General features: G+C 38.6%; 1 protein-coding gene and 3 long non-coding RNA genes across 4 annotated transcripts; all 4 read right to left on the bottom strand.

Annotated features, from left to right (window-relative positions):
* Positions 1-329: 329 nt before the first annotated feature.
* Positions 330-7,775, bottom strand: LOC108261316 (uncharacterized). Its single transcript, XM_053679980.1, has 16 exons — positions 7,660-7,775; positions 7,167-7,228; positions 6,966-7,070; positions 6,602-6,756; positions 6,375-6,496; positions 5,882-5,943; positions 5,681-5,785; positions 5,316-5,470; positions 5,089-5,210; positions 4,718-4,779; positions 4,517-4,612; positions 3,471-3,649; positions 3,260-3,381; positions 3,093-3,154; positions 962-1,247; positions 330-761 (listed from the first exon to the last, which is right to left on the bottom strand). The coding sequence occupies exons 1-16, from the start codon at positions 7,723-7,725 to the stop codon at positions 666-668; spliced, it is 1,857 nt and encodes a 618-aa protein (XP_053535955.1). The 5' UTR covers positions 7,726-7,775; the 3' UTR covers positions 330-665.
* A 1,406-nt stretch (positions 7,776-9,181) lies between these two features.
* Positions 9,182-10,347, bottom strand: LOC128632767 (uncharacterized). Its single transcript, XR_008396368.1, has 3 exons — positions 10,232-10,347; positions 9,538-9,800; positions 9,182-9,327 (listed from the first exon to the last, which is right to left on the bottom strand). It is a non-coding gene; the product is annotated as an uncharacterized LOC128632767 (long non-coding RNA).
* Positions 10,348-10,467: 120 nt separating this feature from the next.
* On the bottom strand, positions 10,468-11,633 carry LOC128632768 (uncharacterized). Its single transcript, XR_008396369.1, has 3 exons — positions 11,518-11,633; positions 10,824-11,086; positions 10,468-10,613 (listed from the first exon to the last, which is right to left on the bottom strand). It is a non-coding gene; the product is annotated as an uncharacterized LOC128632768 (long non-coding RNA).
* Positions 11,634-11,753: 120 nt separating this feature from the next.
* On the bottom strand, positions 11,754-12,919 carry LOC128628769 (uncharacterized). Its single transcript, XR_008396370.1, has 3 exons — positions 12,804-12,919; positions 12,110-12,372; positions 11,754-11,899 (listed from the first exon to the last, which is right to left on the bottom strand). It is a non-coding gene; the product is annotated as an uncharacterized LOC128628769 (long non-coding RNA).
* Between the last annotated feature and the right edge of the window lie 6,563 nt (positions 12,920-19,482).

Here is a 19,482-nt window from a genome sequence, read left to right as displayed (position 1 = left end):
CAAAAGTACAAGCTTTAAAGTTGAAGTTGCTGTCTTAAATGCTATCGCCATGTCAAGTACTCTTCAAGCTTGGCTGCTGGCACACCCCAACTCAGTTTTCTTCAAGTTATTTTTTCAGTGTATACAGATACATACATACTCATGTATTTTCGCATGCTTTTGTCTGCACTGTCCCTTACCCCTATACTGATTGTTGGGTGGTAGATAGGACATTTCTGTAGGGGAACAATTGTCATCGATATTAATAATTTTAATTAAGATAGACCAATTACTTTGCCTCAACTTAATGCTTTATCATATAAAAATAAAATGATACCCATACATCGACATTATTCAATTAGCTTTATGATAAATAGCTTTAATAAATATGTTACATTGATCAATATAAGTTAAATTACAACATAACTGAACATTAGTTTGGACAGTATATATACATGATCCTGTTTAATAATTCACTTTAATAGACCATATGTAGCTTACTTTTTTTGTACTTAGTTGAAATAAAATTATGTGTAAATAGAATGAAACTAGTTAAATAATTACATAGGTATACAAATAAAAAGAAACTTTATAATGAAACAGATAAATAAACTATATATATACGAAATAGAGTCTAATAGTTGTAAATAATATTTTCGTGAAATTATTTTACAATCTAACTGTTTTTAAAAGAGTCCATTTCGTGTTGTGTATTGGACATTGTAGGATCGTCTTCTGTTGTAGCGTCTCCTTAAACCAGCACAGCAGCCACACAGCAGACACTGAATGAGACAGAGAGAAACAAGAGAGACAAGGGGGAATAGAGGAGAGATTCTGATTAACTATTCAGTTGTTGCTGTAATTAAATAAATAAATAAAAATAACTTATTCAGTGCATGTAACTGATCATGGGATATACTCTGAATACCGAGTATATCTCATGCCAAATACGAGGTTTAGAAGAGATTTTGGTGACACTTACACAGAGTAGAATCCAGCATGGTATGAGAATAATGACTATACTGCAGGGGATAATGATTCCCAGGATCCATGCAGAATTTCCTCCAGTGGTGGTGGTGTTGCTGTGTGCTTGCACTGTGGGCCTCAGGACTACATGGACAGTGGATTCGGTTTGAGCAGCAGGAGTGGTGAAGGTCGACAACCCACTAATGTTGAGTATTGCAGAAAGAAATCCACTTGGTGTCCACTTGGTTTCACCTTCCACAAAGATGTATTCGGAATTAGCCTCAATTGCTGTACCATTAAACCTAGAGGAAAAGAAAACATGGTTTTAAAAGAGTCTGTATTCAGTTCTGATTCATGTTATGTATGGTGTCCTTTGTCCCATGGCTTTGACAAAGAACTATTTACAATGATCTGTCTCTCACTGAAAAAGCTCCTCTGGTCAGTGATGGAATCTTCCAGAATAAACTTTACAAATCCTACTCTACATTGTTGTGGGGGTTCATGCCTCTATAGACATAGCTGTTCTGATGGTCTTTGTAGTCCCTTCTGTCCAAATCACAGCTGTTAATGTTCCCCAGTTTTAATCTTGGTTTCATTCCAGGCTTTGTTTCAGTATTAGACCTAACATTGCTTCCTAGCTTTTGGAAATTTTAATCCAATTCATACTGATTAGTGGAGGATCAGATTCTTCACAAGAGGGGTGGTGTTCAATTGCATAGTTGAAAACCAAATCAAAAGGGACACTAATTATCAAATCACAACATCAAAGCAAGTTGAAAATATAGTCACTAGAGTCATTATGTATGTTGTTAGTGATGTGTGGGTTCACCAATCATTAATCAACAATATCTAATTTTATCTCAGTCAGAAGTATACTCTGGTGCCACCCCTGCATGGTGTGGTGACAAAATGTATTGCAGGAGAATGTTGCTGAATTGAAGGTTGTGTAAGTGCTGTCCAGCAAATAGGGTCAGGTTCCTTAGAGCACTTTTTAGTAGACCTGGTCTGTTAAAGAGGTGCTGCTCTCCTGTCTAGAAATCTGTCTAACAATGTTAGTTAATGCATGTTGCCAGGACCCAGGTAAACATGCTAAAGCAACCATGCATTCCTTTCTACATGAGAGATGCAGTCAAAGCTAAAATTAAGGAACTCTTAGAGCTTGGTATTATTGAACCTGTTACTGGTGCAACTCCATGGGTGTGATAGTCCCCAAGGCAGGCAAATATATCAGACTATGTCTCGATATGAGACAACCAAATACAACCATTATGCATTGGTGATACACAATTCTTTCTATGGATGAATTGCTCCCAGCTTGTTAGGAACTCACACACTCAGCATGATACAGCACCCCTGTGTATTGTAAGTAGTGTACCTGTTATAGTCACACAAGTTTATATGACTGTGAAGGGGGGATGTGATATATGTAAGACAGGAAAGATGTAATGAAACATAGTGGATGTCAGAAGAAGTAAGGTGTGTTCAGAGCAACTCGTGTCCCAACCCCCATCGCACAACCAGCCACCCTCTCACATTCTAAAAATACTTAAATTAAACCAGACTTTCACCAGATAATTGTACAGTCTTGCTCCTGCAGTTTGAGGGTTATGTTGCTTAGCCTTGTTTGTATTGTGCTTTACTTTCTTGGTTTTGTGTGCCTTGTTATTGAGTTTGAGTTAGCCTAGCCCAGTCTCATCCAGATCGCCTGACTTATTGCGTTCTACATCTTTGTGAATTGCTCTGTGCTTTAATTTGTTTGCTCATGATTTACACAATAAATCTATACTTCCACACATCTGTTTGTAAGAAAACCTCTAAATCCTTCAAGAATATTAAGCCAGCCCATATTCAGTCCTTTACCTCTATTACTAAACTATCCCTGTGAAAGTTATTTGCATCCTAATGGTACCATTTCTGAAATTCTTGACCATCTGTTCATTCTAAGACTAGACTCATTCCAACAGTTCTCTCCAATGCTGAAACAGCTGCTCATTTTACTCAGTTTAGTGTAATGGCACCAGAGAGAGTTCGTAAATCAGTATCTCACAGATTACTCTTCAATTTTATTCTTAAAAGCTAATGTTTAAAATGATCATTTTTAACTATTTTGTAAAGCAGCACTGGGCTTGAGAAAAGAAGGCACTTACGTGTAGTTTGCTTGTGGAAAGACAAACGCAGGAGCATCTTTCACATTCAGAATAGTGTTCAGCTAATAAAAGGGAGTAAAAATAAGGTTTAAATGAACATAGTCATAGTAAGTCTTATTTTACTGTGTGAAGTCATTTTGGGACAGAAAACAATGGCTTACACTTACCAGGCTGTTGATGGTGTTTTGTATTAAAACATATGTGTCATTCCTCAGCTGAAGGTCCTTGGAGATGGTCACATTGCTGATTTTAAATGCAAAGCTTATAATGTAGGAGTTGTTGCCAGTTTCTGAAAAGAATATAACAAAATTACAAATGGGACCTTCAGAAAAAATACATTATATTTAAAACATTTTTCATTACAATTTCAAGACTCACTTTCATAGATGACATCCTGTATGCTCACAGGATCACTCAGTTTTTGTGTTACAAGAGCTCGTACTTTTCTGATCTTTGAGTCCAGCAGAGCATTAGCAGCATTGAGAACATCAGCTTCACTAGGTACTCTAGTCAAGTTCTTAAAAACTAGGCGAATACGTATCACGACATTCCCCAATCTGAAGTAGGAGGAAAAAAATACAAAATAGTGAATAAAAGAAATCAAGAATAAGAGGGAGATAAAGAAGAATAGTTAGGCACTGATTAAATAAATAAAGTAAAGAAGGGATAATGATGTCACGAGTTCCCCTTTAAGCAGCGCGCTGTGGAGCATGTGAGCGTGCGCGCACGAGCAGGTGCGCGAGCCCCTGCTTTTCCCTTGTTGACAATCGTAACATTTCGACACATGCATTTGTTATGTTTCTGTTATGTCTCCTCCCTGTTCTATCATTGGCTGTTGTTTCACGTGTGTCTGAATTGCCCTCAGCCGTCAACTATTACGACGCTGATTATGTTTGTATATATACCGCGCGCCTCCCAGCACACAGCGTGGAATATTAGATATAGTAGAATACGTCAGAGTCAGAGTAAGAGTCAGAGTCAGAGTCAGAGTAAGTTGTCAGAGTAAGAGTCAGAGTCAGAGTAAGAGTCAGAGTCAGAGTCAGAGTACACTGGTTTCTCCGTTCCCAGTATCTCGGCATTGTTTATGTTTCATGTTTTGTGTCTCGACCCAGTTTTCCGTGACCACGACCTTGCTTCCTGCCTAGCGCTGTGTATGCCTGTTTGCCGATCGTCTGAACTTTGCATGTTACTGGATTACGTTTTTGGATCACGTTTTGGATTTACCAGTCTGTGCCTCTCTTAAATAAAACTGTTCATACTGCACTTGCATCCATCATATCTCTGTTATGTCACGATACGTGACAAATCAACAAAAATCAAAATAACAAAATCTATCATGAATTTTAACTACATGACATTCATCACACGGTGTGAGAACACACAGATTAAAAATACAGACGTGAAATTGATATCAGGACACTTACACAGGTTTAAGGTCATTCAGGAAGGCTCCTGGTGTTTTGGTGTCTCCGTTTTGGAAGTAGTAATCCATATCACCATTAACCTGGTTTCCTGAACTCCTGTTACGAGTAGAAGAAATCACAAACATCACAATACAATTCACTTTACAATAAGAATTACCAAAAGGTATTTTGATAGGGGAAAGAATACTGCTGTGAACTTACGTGAAGAAAGAGCTATGGGGTTTGAATGGGTCTGCACCAGGTTCATTTAGAAGCATGTTTACCTGGAGAAGGAAAGATAAATAATCAGATTTTCTGTGAGATATAAGAACATTCCATTGTACTGTTTGTGTAACCATTTCATCTATTACAAATTAAAACCGTTTCATTGGTTTTCAATTGAAGAATATAGACATCATGTTTTATATGTAGGATGGACGTTCCTGACCCTTTAAGTCCCCCATTATAGTCCCATATTCGATTACTGATTCATGATCTTGATCTGCTTCTTTGTGTGCATCTGCTTTCTAGTGGATAATAAACTTCTGGATATTTGTTAGGATGGAGATGTGCACAAGGTGATGTGCACTCACAGCATTATTGATGATGTTCTCCACTTGGGTGTAGGTGTTATTCCTGAGGTCAGGGTTCTTAGACATGCTGATGTTACTGATGCTCAATGTGAAGTTGACTGCATAGGAGGTGTCTGAAATTTCTGTGGAACAAATCAAATGTCCATAAGAATGTTTTAGCTCTCATATGGATAGGACAATGATGTGAAGAGTTCTAGCTGTAATATGTATTAGTAAAGAAAACATACTCTTATAGGTGAAGTTCAGTACTTTTACAGAGTGACTGAGTTTTGTGAGTCGAGCACTGAGAAGAGTCTGGGTTGTGTTGAAGACCAAACTCTCACTGGGAACAGGAGAGGAGGAATTGAAGACCAACCTGGTCTGAACCACAGCTGAACCAGACCTGAAAAGACAAAGCATCATTATTATTTGCAGATACAAAACTTTATGCTGATTATTTTTCACAATCCTAATGAAAATTCTATTCACCATTACATACACATGGTTGAAATGATCTGTTATTAAATATACACTAATAATCAGATATTAAACAGAGAGTGTGAGAACACACTGATTAAATAAAAACTTGTGAAATTGATATCACGAAACTTACACAGGTTTAAGCTCATTCAGGAAGGCTGCTGGTGTTTTGGTGTCTCCGTCTTGGAAGTAGTACTTCATATCACCATTGACCTGGTTTCCTGAACTCCTGTTACCACTAGAAGAAATCACAAACATCACAACACAATTCACTTTACAATAAGAATTACCAAAAGGTATTTTGAGAGGGGAAAGAATACTGCAGTGAGCTTACGTGAAGAAAGAGCTCTGGGGTTCGAATGGCTCTGCACCAGCATCATTTAGAAGCGTGTTAAGCTGGAGACAGAAAGATAAACAATCAGTTTTTCTGTGAGATATAAGAACATTCCATTGTAGTGTTTGTGTAAACATTTTGTCTTTTACAAATAACAACATTTTTATAGATTTTCAATTGAAGAATATAGACATCATGTTTTATATGTAGGATGGATATACCTGACCCTTTAAGTCCCCAATTATAGTGCTATATTTGATTAGTGATTCATGATCTAGCTCTGCTTCTTTGTCTGCATCTGCTTCCTAGTGTTTTGACCTTTGATGATTACCCCACTGTGAGTCTGCCATGCCTCATACAACCCAGGGTTACTGTGTTGACTTTTACACAATTGGATCCTTGCAACAGTTTTTATTAAACGCTGCAATGGGATCCAATGCTATCTCTGAAAATTTGTTAGAATGTTGATCTGCACATGGTCATGTGCACTCACAGCATTATTGATGATGTTCTCCACTTGGGTGTAGGTGACGTTCCTGAGGTCATGGTTCTTAGACATGCTGATGTTACTGATGCTTAATGTGAAGTTGACTGCATAGGAGGTGTCTGAAATTTCTGTGGAAGAAATCAAATGTCCATAAGAATGTTTTAGCTCCCATATGGATAGGACAATGATGTGAAGAGTTGTAGCTGTAATATGTATTAGTAAAGAAAACATACTCTCGTAGGTGAAGTTCAGCACTTTTACAGAGTCAGAGAGGTTTGTGAGTCGAGCACTGAGAAGAGTCTGGATCGCACTGAGGACCAAACTCTCACTGGGAACAGGGGAGGAGGAATTGAAGACCATCCTGTTCTGAACCACAGCTGAACCAGATCTGGAGAGATAAAGCATGATTATTATTTGCGGATACAAAACTTTATGCTGATTATTTTTCACAATCCTAATGAAAATTCTATTCACCATTGCATACACATGGTTGAAATGATCTGTTATTAAATATACATTAATAATCAGATATTCAACACAGAGTGTGAGAACACACTGATTAAAAAAAACTTGTGAAATTGATATCAGCACACTTACACAGGTTTAAGCTCATTCAGGAAGGCTGCTGGTGTTTTGGTGTCTCCGTCTTGGAAGTAGTACTTCATATCACCATTGACCTGGTTTCCTGAACTCCTGTTACCACTAGAAGAAATCACAAACATCACAACACAATTCACTTTACAATAAGAATTACCAAAAGGTATTTTGAGAGGGGAAAGAATACTGCAGTGAGCTTACGTGAAGAAAGAGCTCTGGGGTTCGAATGGCTCTGCACCAGCATCATTTAGAAGCGTGTTAAGCTGGAGACAGAAAGATAAACAATCAGTTTTTCTGTGAGATATAAGAACATTCCATTGTAGTGTTTGTGTAAACATTTTGTCTTTTACAAATAACAACATTTTTATAGATTTTCAATTGAAGAATATAGACATCATGTTTCATATGTAGGATGGATATACCTGACCCTTTAAGTCCCCAATTATAGTGCTATATTTGATTAGTGATTCATGATCTAGCTCTGCTTCTTTGTCTGCATCTGCTTCCTAGTGTTTTGACCTTTGATGATTACCCCACTGTGAGTCTGCCATGCCTCATACAACCCAGGGTTACTGTGTTGACTTTTACACAATTGGATCCTTGCAACAGTTTTTATTAAACGCTGCAATGGGATCCAATGCTATCTCTGAATATTTGTTAGAATGTTGATCTGCACATGGTCATGTGCACTCACAGCATTATTGATGATGTTCTCCACTTGGGTGTAGGTGTCGTTCCTGAGGTCAGGGTTCTTAGACATGCTGATGTTACTGATGCTTAATGTGAAGTTGACTGCATAGGAGGTGTCTGAAATTTCTGTGGAACAAATCAAATGTCCATAAGAATGTTTTAGCTCTCATATTGACAGAACAGTGATGTGAAGAGTTGTAGCTATAATATGTATTAGCAAAGAAAACATACTCTCGTAGGTGAAGTTCAGCACTTTTACAGAGTCAGAGAGGTTCGTGAGTCGAGCACTGAGAAGAGTCTGGATCGCACTGAGGACCAAACTCTCACTGGGAATAGGAGAGGAGGAATTGAAGACCATCCTGGTCTGAACCACAGCTGAACCAGATCTGAAAAGACAAAGCATCATTATTATTTGCAGATACAAAGCTTTATGCTGATTATTTTTCACAATCCGAATGAAAATGTAATTCTCCATTACATACACATGGTTGAAATGATCTGTTATTAAATATACATTAATAATCAGATATTAAACACAGAGTGTGAGAACACACTGATTAAATAAAAACTTGTGAAATTGATATCAGCACACTTACACAGGTTTAAGCTCATCCAGGAAGGCTGCTGGTGTTTTGGTGTCTCCATCTTGGAAGAAGTACTTCATATCACCATTAACCTGGTTTCCTGAACTCCTGTTACCACTAGAAGAAATCACAAACATCATAACACAATTCACTTTACAATAAGAATTACCAAAAGGTATTTTGGGAGGGGAAATAATACTGCTGTGAACTTACGCGAAGAAAGAGCTCTGGGGTTCGAATATCTCTGCACCAGCATCATTTAGAAGCGTGTTTAGCTGGAGACAGAAAGATAAACAATCAGTTTTTCTGTGAGATATAAGAACATTCCATTGTAGTGTTTGTGTAAACATTTTGTCTTTTACAAATAACAACATTTTTATAGATTTTCAATTGAAGAATATAGACATCATGTTTTATATGTAGGATGGATATACCTGACCCTTTAAGTCCCCAATTATAGTGCTATATTTGATTAGTGATTCATGATCTAGCTCTGCTTCTTTGTCTGCATCTGCTTCCTAGTGTTTTGACCTTTGATGATTACCCCACTGTGAGTCTGCCATGCCTCATACAACCCAGGGTTACTGTGTTGACTTTTACACAATTGGATCCTTGCAACAGTTTTTATTAAACGCTGCAATGGGATCCAATGCTATCTCTGAATATTTGTTAGAATGTTGATCTGCACATGGTCATGTGCACTCACAGCATTATTGATGATGTTCTCCACTTGGGTGTAGGTGTCGTTCCTGAGGTCAGGGTTCTTAGACATGCTGATGTTACTGATGCTTAATGTGAAGTTGACTGCATAGGAGGTGTCTGAAATTTCTGTGGAACAAATCAAATGTCCATAAGAATGTTTTAGCTCTCATATTGACAGAACAGTGATGTGAAGAGTTGTAGCTATAATATGTATTAGCAAAGAAAACATACTCTCGTAGGTGAAGTTCAGCACTTTTACAGAGTCAGAGAGGTTCGTGAGTCGAGCACTGAGAAGAGTCTGGATCGCACTGAGGACCAAACTCTCACTGGGAATAGGAGAGGAGGAATTGAAGACCATCCTGGTCTGAACCACAGCTGAACCAGATCTGAAAAGACAAAGCATCATTATTATTTGCAGATACAAAGCTTTATGCTGATTATTTTTCACAATCCGAATGAAAATGTAATTCTCCATTACATACACATGGTTGAAATGATCTGTTATTAAATATACATTAATAATCAGATATTAAACACAGAGTGTGAGAACACACTGATTAAATAAAAACTTGTGAAATTGATATCAGCACACTTACACAGGTTTAAGCTCATCCAGGAAGGCTGCTGGTGTTTTGGTGTCTCCATCTTGGAAGAAGTACTTCATATCACCATTAACCTGGTTTCCTGAACTCCTGTTACCACTAGAAGAAATCACAAACATCATAACACAATTCACTTTACAATAAGAATTACCAAAAGGTATTTTGGGAGGGGAAATAATACTGCTGTGAACTTACGCGAAGAAAGAGCTCTGGGGTTCGAATGGCTCTGCACCAGCATCATTTAGAAGCGTGTTTAGCTGGAGACAGAAAGATAAACAATCAGTTTTTCTGTGAGATATAAGAACATTCCATTGTAGTGTTTGTGTAAACATTTTGTCTTTTACAAATAACAACATTTTTATAGATTTTCAATTGAAGAATATAGACATCATGTTTTATATGTAGGATGGATATACCTGACCCTTTAAGTCCCCAATTATAGTGCTATATTTGATTAGTGATTCATGATCTAGCTCTGCTTCTTTGTCTGCATCTGCTTCCTAGTGTTTTGACCTTTGATGATTACCCCACTGTGAGTCTGCCATGCCTCATACAACCCAGGGTTACTGTGTTGACTTTTACACAATTGGATCCTTGCAACAGTTTTTATTAAACGCTGCAATGGGATCCAATGCTATCTCTGAATATTTGTTAGAATGTTGATCTGCACATGGTCATGTGCACTCACAGCATTATTGATGATGTTCTCCACTTGGGTGTAGGTGTCGTTCCTGAGGTCAGGGTTCTTAGACATGCTGATGTTACTGATGCTTAATGTGAAGTTGACTGCATAGGAGGTGTCTGAAATTTCTGTGGAACAAATCAAATGTCCATAAGAATGTTTTAGCTCTCATATTGACAGAACAGTGATGTGAAGAGTTGTAGCTATAATATGTATTAGCAAAGAAAACATACTCTCGTAGGTGAAGTTCAGCACTTTTACAGAGTCAGAGAGGTTCGTGAGTCGAGCACTGAGAAGAGTCTGGATCGCACTGAGGACCAAACTCTCACTGGGAATAGGAGAGGAGGAATTGAAGACCATCCTGGTCTGAACCACAGCTGAACCAGATCTGAAAAGACAAAGCATCATTATTATTTGCAGATACAAAGCTTTATGCTGATTATTTTTCACAATCCGAATGAAAATGTAATTCTCCATTACATACACATGGTTGAAATGATCTGTTATTAAATATACATTAATAATCAGATATTAAACACAGAGTGTGAGAACACACTGATTAAATAAAAACTTGTGAAATTGATATCAGCACACTTACACAGGTTTAAGCTCATCCAGGAAGGCTGCTGGTGTTTTGGTGTCTCCATCTTGGAAGAAGTACTTCATATCACCATTAACCTGGTTTCCTGAACTCCTGTTACCACTAGAAGAAATCACAAACATCATAACACAATTCACTTTACAATAAGAATTACCAAAAGGTATTTTGGGAGGGGAAATAATACTGCTGTGAACTTACGCGAAGAAAGAGCTCTGGGGTTCGAATGGCTCTGCACCAGCATCATTTAGAAGCGTGTTTAGCTGGAGACAGAAAGATAAACAATCAGTTTTTCTGTGAGATATAAGAACATTCCATTGTAGTGTTTGTGTAAACATTTTGTCTTTTACAAATAACAACATTTTTATAGATTTTCAATTGAAGAATATAGACATCATGTTTCATATGTAGGATGGATATACCTGACCCTTTACGTCCCCAATTATAGTGCTATATTTGATTAGTGATTCATGATCTAGCTCTGCTTCTTTGTCTGCATCTGCTTCCTAGTGTTTTGACCTTTGATGATTACCCCACTGTGAGTCTGCCATGCCTCATACAACCCAGGGTTACTGTGTTGACTTTTACACAATTGGATCCTTGCAACAGTTTTTATTAAACGCTGCAATGGGATCCAATGCTATCTCTGAATATTTGTTAGAATGTTGATCTGCACATGGTCATGTGCACTCACAGCATTATTGATGATGTTCTCCACTTGGGTGTAGGTGTCGTTCCTGAGGTCAGGGTTCTTAGACATGCTGATGTTACTGATGCTTAATGTGAAGTTGACTGCATAGGAGGTGTCTGAAATTTCTGTGGAACAAATCAAATGTCCATAAGAATGTTTTAGCTCTCATATTGACAGAACAGTGATGTGAAGAGTTGTAGCTATAATATGTATTAGCAAAGAAAACATACTCTCGTAGGTGAAGTTCAGCACTTTTACAGAGTCAGAGAGGTTCGTGAGTCGAGCACTGAGAAGAGTCTGGATCGCACTGAGGACCAAACTCTCACTGGGAATAGGAGAGGAGGAATTGAAGACCATCCTGGTCTGAACCACAGCTGAACCAGATCTGAAAAGACAAAGCATCATTATTATTTGCAGATACAAAGCTTTATGCTGATTATTTTTCACAATCCGAATGAAAATGTAATTCTCCATTACATACACATGGTTGAAATGATCTGTTATTAAATATACATTAATAATCAGATATTAAACACAGAGTGTGAGAACACACTGATTAAATAAAAACTTGTGAAATTGATATCAGCACACTTACACAGGTTTAAGCTCATCCAGGAAGGCTGCTGGTGTTTTGGTGTCTCCATCTTGGAAGAAGTACTTCATATCACCATTAACCTGGTTTCCTGAACTCCTGTTACCACTAGAAGAAATCACAAACATCATAACACAATTCACTTTACAATAAGAATTACCAAAAGGTATTTTGGGAGGGGAAATAATACTGCTGTGAACTTACGCGAAGAAAGAGCTCTGGGGTTCGAATGGCTCTGCACCAGCATCATTTAGAAGCGTGTTTAGCTGGAGACAGAAAGATAAACAATCAGTTTTTCTGTGAGATATAAGAACATTCCATTGTAGTGTTTGTGTAAACATTTTGTCTTTTACAAATAACAACATTTTTATAGATTTTCAATTGAAGAATATAGACATCATGTTTCATATGTAGGATGGATATACCTGACCCTTTACGTCCCCAATTATAGTGCTATATTTGATTAGTGATTCATGATCTAGCTCTGCTTCTTTGTCTGCATCTGCTTCCTAGTGTTTTGACCTTTGATGATTACCCCACTGTGAGTCTGCCATGCCTCATACAACCCAGGGTTACTGTGTTGACTTTTACACAATTGGATCCTTGCAACAGTTTTTATTAAACGCTGCAATGGGATCCAATGCTATCTCTGAATATTTGTTAGAATGTTGATCTGCACATGGTCATGTGCACTCACAGCATTATTGATGATGTTCTCCACTTGGGTGTAGGTGTCGTTCCTGAGGTCAGGGTTCTTAGACATGCTGATGTTACTGATGCTTAATGTGAAGTTGACTGCATAGGAGGTGTCTGAAATTTCTGTGGAACAAATCAAATGTCCATAAGAATGTTTTAGCTCTCATATTGACAGAACAGTGATGTGAAGAGTTGTAGCTATAATATGTATTAGCAAAGAAAACATACTCTCGTAGGTGAAGTTCAGCACTTTTACAGAGTCAGAGAGGTTCGTGAGTCGAGCACTGAGAAGAGTCTGGATCGCACTGAGGACCAAACTCTCACTGGGAATAGGAGAGGAGGAATTGAAGACCATCCTGGTCTGAACCACAGCTGAACCAGATCTGAAAAGACAAAGCATCATTATTATTTGCAGATACAAAGCTTTATGCTGATTATTTTTCACAATCCGAATGAAAATGTAATTCTCCATTACATACACATGGTTGAAATGATCTGTTATTAAATATACATTAATAATCAGATATTAAACACAGAGTGTGAGAACACACTGATTAAATAAAAACTTGTGAAATTGATATCAGCACACTTACACAGGTTTAAGCTCATCCAGGAAGGCTGCTGGTGTTTTGGTGTCTCCATCTTGGAAGAAGTACTTCATATCACCATTAACCTGGTTTCCTGAACTCCTGTTACCACTAGAAGAAATCACAAACATCATAACACAATTCACTTTACAATAAGAATTACCAAAAGGTATTTTGGGAGGGGAAATAATACTGCTGTGAACTTACGCGAAGAAAGAGCTCTGGGGTTCGAATGACTCTGCACCAGCATCATTTAGAAGCGTGTTTAGCTGGAGACAGAAAGATAAACAATCAGTTTTTCTGTGAGATATAAGAACATTCCATTGTAGTGTTTGTGTAAACATTTTGTCTTTTACAAATAACAACATTTTTATAGATTTTCAATTGAAGAATATAGACATCATGTTTTATATGTAGGATGGATATACCTGACCCTTTAAGTCCCCAATTATAGTGCTATATTTGATTAGTGATTCATGATCTAGCTCTGCTTCTTTGTCTGCATCTGCTTCCTAGTGTTTTGACCTTTGATGATTACCCCACTGTGAGTCTGCCATGCCTCATACAACCCAGGGTTACTGTGTTGACTTTTACACAATTGGATCCTTGCAACAGTTTTTATTAAACGCTGCAATGGGATCCAATGCTATCTCTGAATATTTGTTAGAATGTTGATCTGCACATGGTCATGTGCACTCACAGCATTATTGATGATGTTCTCCACTTGGGTGTAGGTGTCGTTCCTGAGGTCAGGGTTCTTAGACATGCTGATGTTACTGATGCTTAATGTGAAGTTGACTGCATAGGAGGTGTCTGAAATTTCTGTGGAACAAATCAAATGTCCATAAGAATGTTTTAGCTCTCATATTGACAGAACAGTGATGTGAAGAGTTGTAGCTATAATATGTATTAGCAAAGAAAACATACTCTCGTAGGTGAAGTTCAGCACTTTTACAGAGTCAGAGAGGTTCGTGAGTCGAGCACTGAGAAGAGTCTGGATCGCACTGAGGACCAAACTCTCACTGGGAATAGGAGAGGAGGAATTGAAGACCATCCTGGTCTGAACCACAGCTGAACCAGATCTGAAAAGACAAAGCATCATTATTATTTGCAGATACAAAGCTTTATGCTGATTATTTTTCACAATCCGAATGAAAATGTAATTCTCCATTACATACACATGGTTGAAATGATCTGTTATTAAATATACATTAATAATCAGATATTAAACACAGAGTGTGAGAACACACTGATTAAATAAAAACTTGTGAAATTGATATCAGCACACTTACACAGGTTTAAGCTCATCCAGGAAGGCTGCTGGTGTTTTGGTGTCTCCATCTTGGAAGAAGTACTTCATATCACCATTAACCTGGTTTCCTGAACTCCTGTTACCACTAGAAGAAATCACAAACATCATAACACAATTCACTTTACAATAAGAATTACCAAAAGGTATTTTGGGAGGGGAAATAATACTGCTGTGAACTTACGTGAAGAAAGAGCTCTGGGGTTCGAATGGCTCTGCACCAGCATCATTTAGAAGCGTGTTTAGCTGGAGACAGAAAGATAAACAATCAGTTTTTCTGTGAGATATAAGAACATTCCATTGTAGTGTTTGTGTAAACATTTTGTCTTTTACAAATAACAACATTTTTATAGATTTTCAATTGAAGAATATAGACATCATGTTTTATATACAGGATGGATATTCCTGACCCTTTAAGTCCCCATTATAGTCCTATATTTGACTACTGATTCAGGATCTAGCTCTGCTTCTTTGTCTGCATCTGCTTCCTAGTGTTTTGACCTTTGATGATTATCCCACTGTGAGTCTGCCCTGCCTCATACAACCCAGGGGTTACTGTGTTGACTTTTACACTATTTGATTTGTACAACTGTTTTATTAAATGCTGCAATGGGATCCAATGCTATCTCTGAATATTTGTTAGAATGTTGATCTGTACATGGTGATGTACACTCACAGCGTTATTGATGATGTTCTCCACTTGGGTGTAGGTGTCGTTCCTGAGGTCAGGGTTCTTAGACATGCTGATGTTTCTGATGCTGAATGTGAACTTGACTGCGTAGGAGCTGTCTGAAATTTCTGTGGAACAAATCAAATGTCCATAAGAATGTTTTAGCTCTCATATTGATAGGACAGTGATGTGAAGAGTTGTAGCTGTAATATGTATTAATAAAGAAAACATACTCTCGTAGGTGAAGTTCAGAACTTTTACAGAGTCAGAGAGGTTTGTGAGACGAGCACTGAGAAGAGTCTGGATCGCACTGAGGACCAAACTCTCACTGGGAACAGGAGAGGAGGAATTGAAGACCATCCTGGTCTGAACCACAGCTGAAGCAGATCTAAAAATAAAGAAAGTGTTATACATTTAATTTATTTAATCAGAATTTAATCAGAATTCACTGTGAACGTATATTTTTTTTAGTCATTCATGTGTGAGAAAGTAACTTACATTACTGAATTTGTTGCTGTTGAACTTGGAGAGTGTGCAGTTGTGTCAGTGTTTGTTGCAGACTGTGTAGTTGATAGTGGGGTGGTGGTGAGTTCTGCTATTGTATTCAGTACAGTTGTAGCCATGGTAGATTTCTCAGTTGTAGTGGTTGGAGCCAGAGTAGTTGTAGATGCAGTTTTTTGTACTGTCGTTGGTCCTGTGCTGGTTGTAGAAGGTGTAGTTGATACTGTGGAAGTGGTATATTCCATTGTTGCTGCAGTAGTTAAAGTTGTAATTGTAGATGTGGTTGTTTGCTCTGTAGTACTTGTTAACTGAGTTGTAGTGGTTGGGGCTACAGTTGTTGTAGATGCACTTGTTTCTTCAGTTGTTGGCTGTGTGCTTGTTGTAGCCTTTGTAGTTGATAGTTCTGTTGTCGCTGCAGTAGTTAGTACCATTGTATCTGTAGCTGGTTCCTCTGAAGTTGTTGCTTCCTCAGTTGTATTGGCTGGAGCTGGAGAAGGTGTAGAGTCAGTTGTTTCTACTGTCGTTGGTTCTGCACTTGTTGTAACCTGTGTAGTTGATAGTTTTATAGTTGTTATTGTTGTCAGTACAGTTGTACTTGTAGTAGTTTCCTCTGTAGTACTGGGTTCCTGAGTTGTAGTGGTAGGGGCTACAGTTGTTGTAGATGCTGTTGTTTGTACTGCTGTCAGTACAGTTGTATCTGTGGTTGTTTCCAGTGTTGTTGTTGCTTCCTCAGTTGTAGTTGTTGGAGTTGGAGTAGTTGTAGGTACAGTTGTTTCTACAGTTGTTGGTTTTGCACTTGTTGTAACCTGTGTAGTTGATAGTTCTGTAGTTGGTATTGTTGTCAGTACAGTTGTACTTGTAGTAGTTTCCTCTGTAGTACTGGGTTCCTGAGTTGTAGTGGTTGGGGCTACAATTGTTGTAGATGCTGTTGTCGGTACTGTTGTCAGTACAGTTGTAGCAGTGGTTGTTCCCTCTGTTGTTGTTGCTTCCTCAGTTGTAGTAGTTGGAGCTAGAGTAGTTGTAGATGCAGTTGTTTCTACTGTTGTTGGTTCTTCACTTGTTGTAACCTGTGTAGTTGATAGTTCTGTAGTTGTTAATGTTGTCAGTACAGTTGTACTTGTAGTAGTTTCCTCTGTAGTACTGGGTTCCTGAGTTGTAGTGGTTGGGGCTACAGTTGTTGTAGATGCTGTTGTTGGTACTGTTGTTGGTTTTGTGCTTATTGTAGCCTGTGTAGTTGATTCTGTGGTAGTGGTTAGTTCTGTTGTTGCTGCTGTAGTTAATGGTGTACTTGGAGCTGTAGTTGTTTCCTCTGTAGTTGTTGCTTCCTGAGTTGTAGTGGTTGGGGCTACAGTTGTTGTAGATGCTGTTGTTGGTACTGTTGTTGGTTCTGTGCTTGTTGTAGCCTGTGTAGTTGATTCTGTGGTAGTGGTTAGTTCTGTTGTTGCTGCTGTAGTTAAAGTTGTACTTGGAGCTGTGGTTGTTTCCTCTGTAGTTGTTGCTTCCACAGTTGGAGTAGTTGGAGCTGGAGTAGTTGTAGATGCAGTTGTTCCTTCTGTTGTTAGTTCTGTGCTTGTTGTAACCTGTGTAGTTGATTCTGTGGTAGTGATTAGTTCTGTTGTTGCTGCTGTAGTTAATGTTGTACTTGGAGCTGTAGTTGTTTCCTCTGTAGTTGTTGCTTCCCCAGTTGGAGTAGTTGGAGCTGGAGTAGTTGTAGATGCTGTTGTTTCTACTGTTGTTGGTTCTGTGCATGTTGTAGCCTGTGTAGTTGATTCTGTGGTAGTGGTTAGTTCTGTTGTTGCTGCTGTGGTTAATGTTGTACTTGCAGCTGTGGTTGTTTCCTCTGTAGTTGTTGCTTCCTCAGTTGGAGCTGGAGTAGTTGTAGATGCAGTTGTTCCTTCTGTTGCTGGTTCTGCACTTGTTGTAACCTGTGTAGTTGATTCTGTGGTAGTGGTTAGTTCTGTTGTTGCTGCTGTAGTTAATGTTGTACTTGGAGCTGTAGTTGTTTCCTTTGTAGTTGTTGCTTCCACAGTTGGAGTAGTTGGAGTTGGAGTAGTTGTAGATGCTGTTGTTTCTACTGTTGTTGGTTCTGTGCTTGTTGTAACCTGTGTAGTTGATTCTGTGGTAGTGGTTAGTTCTGTTGTTGCTGCTGTGGTTAATGTTGTACTTGGAGCTGTGGTTGTTTCCTCTGTAGTTGTTGCTTCCACAGTTGGAGCTGGAGTAGTTGTAGATGCAGTTGTTCCTACTGTTGTTGGTTCTGTGCTTGTTGTAGCGTGTGTAGTTGATTCTTTGGTAGTAGTTAGTTCTGTTGTTGCTGCTGTAGTTAATGTTGTACTTGGAGCTGTGGTTGTTTCCTCTGTAGTTGTTGCTTCCACAGTTGGAGTAGTTGGAGCTGGAGTAGTTGTAGATGCTGTTGTTTCTAGTGTTGTTGGTTCTGCACTTGCTGTAACCTGTGTAGTTGATAGTTCTGTAGTTGGTATTGTTGTCAGTACAGTTGTACTTGTAGTAGTTTCCTCTGTGGTACTGGGTTCCTGAGTTGTAGTGGTTGGGGCAACAGTTGTTGTAGATGCTGTTGTTGGTACTGTTGTTGGTTCTGTGCTTCTTGTAGCCTGTGTAGTTGATTCTGTGGTAGTGGTTAGTTCTGTTGTTGCTGCTGTACTTAATGTTGTACTTGGAGCTGTAGTTGTTTCCTCTGTAGTTGTTGCTTCCACAGTTGGAGTAGTTGGAGTTGGAGTAGTTGTAGATGCTGTTGTTTCTACTGTTGTTGGTTCTGTGCTTGTTGTAGCCTGTGTAGTTGATTCTGTGGTAGTGGTTAGTTCTGTTGCTGCTGCTGTACTTAATGTTGTACTTGGAGCTGTGGTTGTTTCCTCTGTAGTTGTTGCTTCCACAGTTGGAGTAGTTGGAGCTGGAGTAGTTGTAGATGCTGTTGTTTCTACTGTTGTTGGTTCTGTGCTTGTTGTAGCCTGTGTAGTTGATTCTGTGGTAGTGGTTAGTTCTGTTGTTGCTGCTGTAGTTAATGTTGTACTTGGAGCTGTGGTTGTTTCCTCTGTAGTTGTTGCTTCCTCAGTTGGAGCTGGAGTAGTTGTAGATGCAGTTGTTCCTTCTGTTGTTGGTTCTGCACTTGTTGTAACCTGTGTAGTTGATTCTGTGGTAGTGGTTAGTTCTGTTGTTGCTGCTGTTGTTAATGTTGTACTTGGAGCTGTAGTTGTTTCCTCAGTAGTTGTTGCTTCCACAGTTGGAGTAGTTGGAGTTGGAGTAGTTGTAGATGCTGTTGTTTCTAGTGTTGTTGGTTCTGCACTTGTTGTAACCTGTGTAGTTGATAGTTCTGTAGTTGGTATTGTTGTCAGTACAGTTGTACTTGTAGTAGTTTCCTCTGTGGTACTGGGTTCCTGAGTTGTAGTGGTTGGGGCAACAGTTGTTGTAGATGCTGTTGTTGGTACTGTTGTTGGTTCTGTGCTTGTTGTAGCCTGTGTAGTTGATTCTGTGGTAGTGGTTAGTTCTGTTGTTGCTGCTGAACTTAATGTTGTACTTGGAGCTGTGGTTGTTTCCTCTGTAGTTGTTGCTTCCACAGTTGGAGTAGTTGGAGCTGGAGTAGTTGTAGATGATGTTGTTGGTA

The sequence above is a fragment of the Ictalurus punctatus genome, chromosome 3, assembly GCF_001660625.3.
Source record: "Ictalurus punctatus breed USDA103 chromosome 3, Coco_2.0, whole genome shotgun sequence".
Taxonomy (NCBI): domain Eukaryota; kingdom Metazoa; phylum Chordata; class Actinopteri; order Siluriformes; family Ictaluridae; genus Ictalurus; species Ictalurus punctatus.
This window is presented reverse-complemented; position numbering and strand designations above follow the sequence as displayed.

Bases quoted from the DNA above. Each gene is read 5' to 3' on its own strand.
- LOC108261316 (XM_053679980.1), bottom strand. From the start codon at position 7,725: ATGTCTAAGAACCCTGACCTCAGGAACGACACCTACACCCAAGTGGAG. The intron at 5,944-6,374 runs GTGAGTGCACAT...TTCTGTCTCCAG, and splicing joins AGAACATCATCAATAATGCT to CTTAACACGCTTCTAAATGA. The intron at 3,650-4,516 runs GTAAGTGTCCTG...CTCCTACTTCAG, and splicing joins CTGAATGACCTTAAACCTGT to ATTGGGGAATGTCGTGATAC.